General features: G+C 45.9%; 1 protein-coding gene across 1 annotated transcript; it reads right to left on the bottom strand.

Moving 5' to 3' along the window:
* Positions 1-412: 412 nt before the first annotated feature.
* Positions 413-7,417, bottom strand: si:dkey-72l14.3 (Glyco_hydro_56 domain-containing protein). Its single transcript, XM_023990790.3, has 5 exons — positions 5,784-7,417; positions 2,268-2,874; positions 1,768-2,160; positions 1,562-1,660; positions 413-1,459 (listed from the first exon to the last, which is right to left on the bottom strand). Exons 2-5 carry the CDS (start codon positions 2,811-2,813, stop codon positions 959-961), a joined length of 1,539 nt encoding a protein of 512 aa, XP_023846558.1. The 5' UTR covers positions 2,814-2,874; positions 5,784-7,417; the 3' UTR covers positions 413-958.
* Positions 7,418-8,192: the final 775 nt, after the last annotated feature.

Here is an 8,192-nt window from a genome sequence, read left to right as displayed (position 1 = left end):
ACCAGGACATTCTAGCTGATACAGGACAGGACAGTCTAGCTGATACAGGACATCTAGGACTGATCTAGACTGATACAGGACAGGACATCTAGACTGATACAGGACAGGATATCTAGGCTGATACATGACAGGACATCTAGACTGATACAGGGCAGGATATCTAGGCTGATACAGGACAGGACATCTAGACTGATACAGGATATCTAGACTGATACAGTACAGGGTGTCTGTACTGATACAGGACAGAACATTTAAACTGATACAGGACATCTAGGTTAATATAGGACAGGACCTCTAGACTGATACAGGACATCTAGACTGATACAGGACATCTAGACTGATACAGGACATCTAGATTGATACAGGACATCTAGACTGCATCAACAACATTTTATAGAAAATATGAGTCCATTTTTATAGAGGTATGATTTTATTGTAAACGCAATAGCATGACCCGTAAGAATACAAAGGTAATGGTGAAGTCATTTCAATTGATATGACTGCAGTAGAATGTGTTTACATCGTTCGAGGAAACCAAGTTGTGAACCATATTACAGGTCCTTCACAACATGGCCATGTGAGCAGTAGAGCTGAGTAGCGTGAAGAAGAAAAAGGGGGGGAAAGTGTGCCGATAAACAAAAATGAGTTGTAAAAAGGAACATCCAGTACTGCAATGGAAGGAACTGAATATACACAACTGTTGACGAGAAATGACGACAATGTTAACCACGAATCCTATGAATCGAAGATTTTTTGTTTGATCTACTTCACGTTCTTAGTTGTATAGACAATAAAAACATCCAGAGTCTCAAATAGAATAGTAGTCTCTGTTCACGACATTTCTTTGTTCAAAATAGAAACACCTCTCAAGAGTTTCTGTTCCACAAACATTTCTTATACACTGGTACGACAGTGTCTTTAGCCCCCTGAGCCCCGACCTGATAATCCAGCAGGTTGGTCAGAGGTTCAGGCATAAGTCTGTGTTCAGGCTTAGAGCTGTGGCTAATACCAGCAGTAGAGGGAGGAGAGGTGCCGTGAGTGATGGTCCGCTGTGGTCTGACAGAGCGAGGGTGGGCCTGGTCTCTTGGTTCAGCTCACTCAACAAGGGGGAATTCAGGGTGGGGGGAAGGGCTCCCTGTGCCCTGTCCTTAGGGAGCTCCTCGTCGGCGGCTGCACCCTCCAGGGACTCATACCACTGGCACTGGAAGTCCCTCTTCCAGGCCTCCAGGTTGCCAGGGTCCAGCTGGCCTGTGGCCTGTACCCCCTCCACCTTCCTCTGCGTCATCACGAAGTTGGAGGGCGGCAAGTGCAGGTAGGCGGAGCTCTCGGGTTTGCGGCGCACGCAGCGGCCACGCCCCTGGCACAGGGAGACGCCGCACAGGCGGGCGGCTGTGGTCACGTTGACGGCGTACAGGCCCAGGACCTCACGCACAAACGTGGCCAGCTCTGAGCAGGCTCTCTGGGGGCAGACAGAGGTGAAATGTTTTCATTCACAGACCCAGTTACAGTTGTCTGACTGACTGAATGTATGTATGGAACATTGAAGAGATGTGTACTGTACCTGAGTCCTTGTAGAGAAGACACCTTGATCCTTCTCCCAGAGGACAACTCCTGCTGCCCCCATGGCAGCACTCTCACCAATGGTGTTGACCAGGTCCACCTAATGGAACATCACTCAGTTATACACTGGTTACAGAGCCAACAGACAAAGAGAAACCACTTTCAAAAACATGGTAACATCTACTTCCACCCAACACTATCTCTCACCTCAGACAGAAAAGTATTGGTCGATGTATAGACACTCCTGACCAATGGGAACACAGGAAGGTCGTAGGCGGCCCCGGCCAAGCTTGCCACTCTCAGTGCCTCTCGGATCTGATTGGACGTGTACAGTCTGGCCCCTGAGGTCCCACCCTGCAGCTTCTCTAGTGTGAGGGCGGGGTAGAGAGCAGAGCAGCATTTCCAGAGCCACAGCAGCTCGTCGTTCAATGCCATCTCGGCGGCGGGACAGCGACCCGTGTAATTGGACAGCGACTGGGCGGGGCCGGAGTTGTAACAGTTGGGGTACGGGGTCACGCCCCACAGAGCCTTGGGGCGGAGCCTCCTCACCTCCCACAGGGTCTCCATGAGGATGGACTGGGACGCTGCCTCAAAGTCCACCTGGGGAACGGGATGACATCATCATTATGAGACAACTGTGGCGTTGAATAACATTTGTTACATCTGTTTCTCCTATTACTCTAAACTGCCATGGATGAGGATCTTACCTGAGACCACTTCTCCACCTCCTCCGTGGTCCAGTCAGGGAAGAAGGTCCTCAGCAGAGCCCTGGAGCCCTCCAGGTAGATGCCCTGTTTCTCACGGTTCCTTCCCCACTGCGGGGACCACTGGCCCCAACGCAGTACCCCCAGGCCCTGGTAGCCTATGGATGGTAGCGCTGCCGCCAGGTCCTCCCCTGTCTTCTGGAGGTGTCCATCCAGTCTGGTGTGTTGGGGGAGGCCTCCGTTCACCGGCTGGTCCTGGTTAGTGTAATAGGGGTACTTCCCCAGAGTGTCCTCATAAAACATGGACACGCGGCCCTCTCTCTCCATCCCAAAGGCTCCTGGGTCAGGTCGTCCAGAACACGCCTTGTTGGGGATTCCCCATAGTACTAGAAAAGGCTGCCCTGGTGACAGAGGGGTGCGTGCCAGCTGTGGGGGACCACCAAGGCAAGGGGAGGTAAGGAGCATCAACCCCTGGAGGAGGAGTGGTAGTAGGGCCCTGTGTGGCCCAGCTCTGAGCCCTGCCCGGAGCTCCAGCTCAGTCCACGCCATGGAGCTGCCTGCTGCCTCTGTGTATCACCACGCCGCCAGGCCCTCACAACCAACCATAGCCCTGGGAACACAACACGGCACCTTCAGCTGTCTACGTGCCAACATTAACATTACATACCTGTTATCACATTACTACATTGTATACCTGTTATCACATTTCTAACATTGCATACCTGTTATCACATTACTACATTGTTTTCCATGTTATCTTATTTTTAATTGCATAACTGTTATCACATTACTACATTGTATACCTGTTATCACATTATAACATTGCATACCTGTTATCACATTATTACATTGTATACCTGTTATTACATTATAACATTTTATACCTGTTATCATATTATAACATTGTATACCTGTTATCACATTATATAACATTGTAAATAAATGTTACATTAAACATTGGCAATACCTGTCTTATCCCCATTATAAACATGCAATATCTGTTATCCACATTATAACATTGGGCATACACTGTTATCACATTACCTAGAACTTACAATTATACATGTATACCTGTTATCCAAATATAATAACATTGTATAAATGTATCACATTATAACATTGCATACCTGTTACACACATTATAAATTGTATAAATGTTTAATCAATTATAACATTGCATACCTGTTATCACATTATAACATTGTATACCTGTTATCACATTATAACATTGTATACCTGTTACTGAATCATTGTCAACAATAAAAATGAATCGCAAGTCAACAAACAAATCATATTGCCAAGCTGCGCAAGGGCAGCACGACTGGCCCTTGGATGTACACAGAGATTGACTTCATCACTACTTGTATTTGTGAGAGGTACTGACATGTTGAAATCCCCAAGCTGTCTGTTTAAACTACTGATGAACAGCTCGGACACCCATGCATACTCCACAAGACATGCCGCCAGAGGTTTCTTCACAGTCCCCAAGTCCAGAACAGACTTTGGGAGGCACACAGTACTACATAGAGCCATGACTACATGGAACTCTATTCCACATCAAGTAACTGACGCAAGCAGTAAAATTTGATTTAAAAAATAGATTAAAATGCCACTTATTGAGCAGCGGGGACTGTGAAGTAACACAAACATAGGCACAGACACATGCATACACACACAAGATAGCATACGCACTATACACATGGATTTAGTACTGTAGATATGTGGTAGTGGTGGAGTAGGGGCCTGAGGGCACACAGTGTGTTGTGAAATCTGTGAATGTACTGTAACGTTTTTAAAATGATATAAATGTCCTTCATTTTGCTGGACCCCAGGAAGAGCCAGGCAGCAGCTAATCCGTAATAAATACAAATACAAATCCCTAGTCAGCCCCACGTCGCCGCCAGACATTCTCATTGACTTGTGTGATTCTTTTGCAAACTCTGGCCTTCCAAGAGTAGGCCTAAAACAACAAAGGAAGAGATGATTGATTGGGTGAATGAGGCGTGTGTGTGTGTGTGCGTCAGTGGCATCGCCATTAGAGGGGACTAGACTAGAGGAACAGGATGCCTCAAAAAGGTCATTAACAAGAGTTAATTGGATTCATTAGTGCCGCCCATGTTGGCCACGAGGATCTCTAAGACGCGGCTCGCTCTGTAATGATTCTCAGTAATTACTCTGTAGCGTAGCAGAGGGAGCCATGCCAAAAACAACTACAAAAATCAACACTACACTACGATTATTGATCCCAATCGTTACAGCCCTGTGAAAAAAACAGTAAATCCGTAGGACCGTAAAATTGTAAATGTGTCCTTTTTTGGGGGTAAAGCTCTAATCCTTCAACAGTAATCTGCTTTTGTTTGTTTTACTGACCAGGCGTGAAGGGGAGGGGACACCACAAAGCATGTGAACATGTAGGATTCTGTGTAAAACGGATTAACTACCATGGTTTTATAAAATAAGTTAGCCAATATCATGGATAAGAACCCATTGGGCTGAGCTTTCATATATACACTAAGTGTACAGGACATTAGGAACACCTGCTCTTTCCATGACATAGACTGACCAGGTGAATCCAGGTGGAAGCTAGGATCCCTTATTGATGTCACGTGTTAAACCCACTTCAATCAGTGTAGATGAAGGGGAGGAGACAGGTTAAAAAAAGTCTAAGCCTTTGGGGGGGGGGGGGGGGGGGGGATAAGGTTTTGAAGTGTCTTTCCTATAACTAGGAGATATAAGTAAGCTAAGGAAATGTTTTTAGTTTTTTGAACATATTTAACTCATCTTCTTTTTGTTGGCACAAAACGACCTCCGTACTTCCATTCAGTTTTTAAAACCGTCACCAGTTACCTGCAGACGAGTCCTGTGACACAGGGGGTGTAGCATCTCACCTTTCCATACTGGAGACATATTAGTTTGTAGCCCAAACGGTTCGGACGCTACAGACAGAAGTTCCTAACGTTTTGTACACTCGGTGTGTATATTTGTCCCAGCTATGTGGTCGAAAAATAAGGTACCTGTTATTTTGACACATTCAATTCACTCTAATCCAAGTCACTCCCTGCCTTGAAAAAAATGACTGGAGTACTACAGTGCCAAACTTAGACCCTTAGGAATCCCCCTCTAAACTTGGCAAAATATACAATGATTCGGGGTGCCTTATGTTGCAGCAAAAAGGTATCCTGCTCTTTCTGTGGAACTTCAATGTGGGAGAGGACGGGGATCATTGAAAAATACACGTTTACGGAACGAGCCAATGTCTTATCCTTCCCAGAGTTTGTCTGAAAGGCTAAAAGGCGCTGTAGAGTGCATGATACGTGCATTCTTTAAGTGTTACTAAGCTAGGTATATCACAGTAAGAGCAGAAGTTCCACATGCAGGGAGAGCACCACTATCAGCTAGAGACACCATACCACTACATCTCCATTACAACTAGTGGCGTCAGAGGTGGCCTAGGCTCCCTGGCTGCACTGTCTGACAGAAGGTCAAAGGTCTTAGGCTGCAGGTCAGAAGGTCACTCACCTCTGATTTGCTGGTCCGGACAGACGGACACTTCCTGGATTCACCTGATGCTAGCTAGCGAAGCTTTGCCGGACTGGGGGAGCAGCGCTGGTCAGGACTATCAGGACGTCAACCGCTCCCAGGGTTTTCAAGGTGGTCAAGGAGAAGATGCGTCTGGTGTCTCCGTATGTAGTATCCAGGTAGGCTTCCCCACAGACAGGTGTCCTAACGCCCCAGGAAGCTTCAACCCCAAGGCATGTACTGTTCTGGCAGCAGGAGGAAGTCAGGGAGTCAGTCAGGTTAGTGTCTGACCAGGGAGACATGGGTGGACAGGTGGTGTGGTGAACTGTAGGGGGGGAGACCCGCGGTAGACAGCCATCCAGCCGGAGAAAGAGCCAGTGTGCAGCAGGGAAAGGAGGGAGAGCCAGAGTAGGTGACAGGAGGCAGGTTGAAGCAACTTCCCCTTCACCAGGGTAATCTGGCTGTAAGCAGGGTCAGTGCCGACCACAATACTCGCATGACCGCCCGTCCTGACCGTAATCCCATAATCCAACGGGAGGACTGCCCCAACGCTTTCCTATTTGCACGGACGGAGCAGCTCACATCTCTCTCCTTCTCTACTATCTACTGATATATATTAACTTTTTGCCTTTTTCCATTTTCCTTATCTTTCCTCCTTTCTCTATGCTCTTCACCAGTATCGATTGTTCCTTAGTCAGCAGCGAGCTCTGTGTTTCGTTTTCCGTCTTTCAATCTGTTCCACAATTTCATTGGTCTATTTGGGCTTGAACATCAGCACAAAATCTCAAAGGTGATTGCAAGTTCTTTCAATCGCTTTGGTGCAATTTTCACAAGTACGGTGGTACATTTTCACAACGCTCAGTTCAAAACTCACAGCAGATCATCACAAAGGCTGTTGTTTCAAAACTCTAAGCACATTTTCAGTTGACTAAGTACAACACACACAGTCACTTTTCATCTAGAAATCAGTGTTTCATCTATAAAATACATTGTTTCACATTGCAATACATGTTCATAGAAAGTAATTGCTTTTCACAATGTAATGCTCACATTACTTTTGAGATGATTGTTTTGAGTTAAAAATGTACCACATATTTGTCAAAATTACACCAAAGTGATTGCAAAAAACTATAATGGCTACGATTGAGTTTGTCTGTCTGTGGGTGTATCTATTTGCGTGTGTCCATTCGTCCATGTGTGGATTGGCAGATAAGATATTCCTGGCCGGTTGAGAGACCTGAGATTATGAGGGAGAGGGATCTGAGGTGAATCCTGTACTCTGAGGCCCGTCACCATGGAAACAGATCAGCTGGGGTGGGTGACCTATATGACAGGTGGTGGTAGAGGCCAGTGGCGTAAAATACTTAAGTAAAAATACTTTCAAGTACTACTTAAATCGTTTTTTGGGGGTATCTGTACTTTACTTTACTATTTATATTTTTTGACAACTTTGACTTTTACTTCACTACGTTCCTTTGGAAAATCATGTACTTGTTACTCTACACATTTACTCTATACATTTTCCCTGACACCCAAAAGTACAAGTATTTTGAATACATAGCAGCACAGAAAAATGGTCCAATTCACACAGATGAGACATCTTAGCTTTTTGTACTCAAGTATGACAATTGGGTACTTTTGTGGCAGATGATTTTAGGACAAGGCGCTGGTAATCGACTCGGGTGGTGGCAGTTCGCAGGTCCGGTGGTGGCGCTACGCCTTCAGGATGACACACAGTGGGAGGCCATGCTTCTATAGTTGTATAAGGTGATGGTTAGGCAGATATAATAGGAGATTAGGACCCCTTTTACATTGTTTCATAGGTTATATATGTTGTGGAACATATCCTGTGAGACGAGCGTTTGTGCATTTCTGTTCATGGTTACAGCTCCAGCAACCTTGGGTTGGTGGTTTGCCGGTTGGGGTAGGTCAGGTTGGTGGATGGTTTAGGTGTTGGTTTTACTTCGACTGACGAAGCTTGCTGCGGTTGTATCCATCGAGTAAAGATACTGGTCTCCTCTCAAGTAGCGTGTGTTTTACTCCCGTTGAGATTCAATTCCATGTACATGTATTATTGTCCCCAAAGACCAATTCAAACATCGAAACGAGCACAGAATCACACGTAAAACAGCAGAAAGTTGAGGCGATAATGTCCGTTGGTCAAATCTTCTCAGCCATGCTCTCAGTGATGCTGTGACGGCCCCCTCTTGTGGCCYCMKRKCCCCCCCCCCCCCCCSCCAATAGCATTCGAGTTCAGCTGACATTGAAAACTGGACTAAGAGGAGAATTGTTATCAAGTTACCTCTATTGTGTAGTGTTCTACATGACTCCATCCTGTAGGAATGTAAACCAAATGGAAGAAAATAACATACAAAATAACAATAGTTTGAACACTATTATAGCTCCTAG

This window comes from Salvelinus sp. IW2-2015, linkage group LG7, assembly GCF_002910315.2.
Source record: "Salvelinus sp. IW2-2015 linkage group LG7, ASM291031v2, whole genome shotgun sequence".
Lineage (NCBI taxonomy): Eukaryota > Metazoa > Chordata > Actinopteri > Salmoniformes > Salmonidae > Salvelinus > Salvelinus sp. IW2-2015.
Note: the sequence above shows the minus strand (reverse complement) of the source record. Positions and strands in the feature narration are given on the sequence as shown.

What these genes read in the sequence shown, in the direction of transcription:
- si:dkey-72l14.3 (XM_023990790.3), bottom strand. Translation starts at nt 2,813, where the DNA reads ATGGCGTGGACTGAGCTGGAGCTCCGGGCAGGGCTCAGAGCTGGGCCA. An exon ending in AGGTGGAGAAGTGGTCTCAG is followed by an intron (nt 2,161 to 2,267) that starts GTAAGATCCTCA and finishes CCCGTTCCCCAG; the next exon opens with GTGGACTTTGAGGCAGCGTC. An exon ending in TCTTCTCTACAAGGACTCAG is followed by an intron (nt 1,460 to 1,561) that starts GTACAGTACACA and finishes GTCTGCCCCCAG; the next exon opens with AGAGCCTGCTCAGAGCTGGC.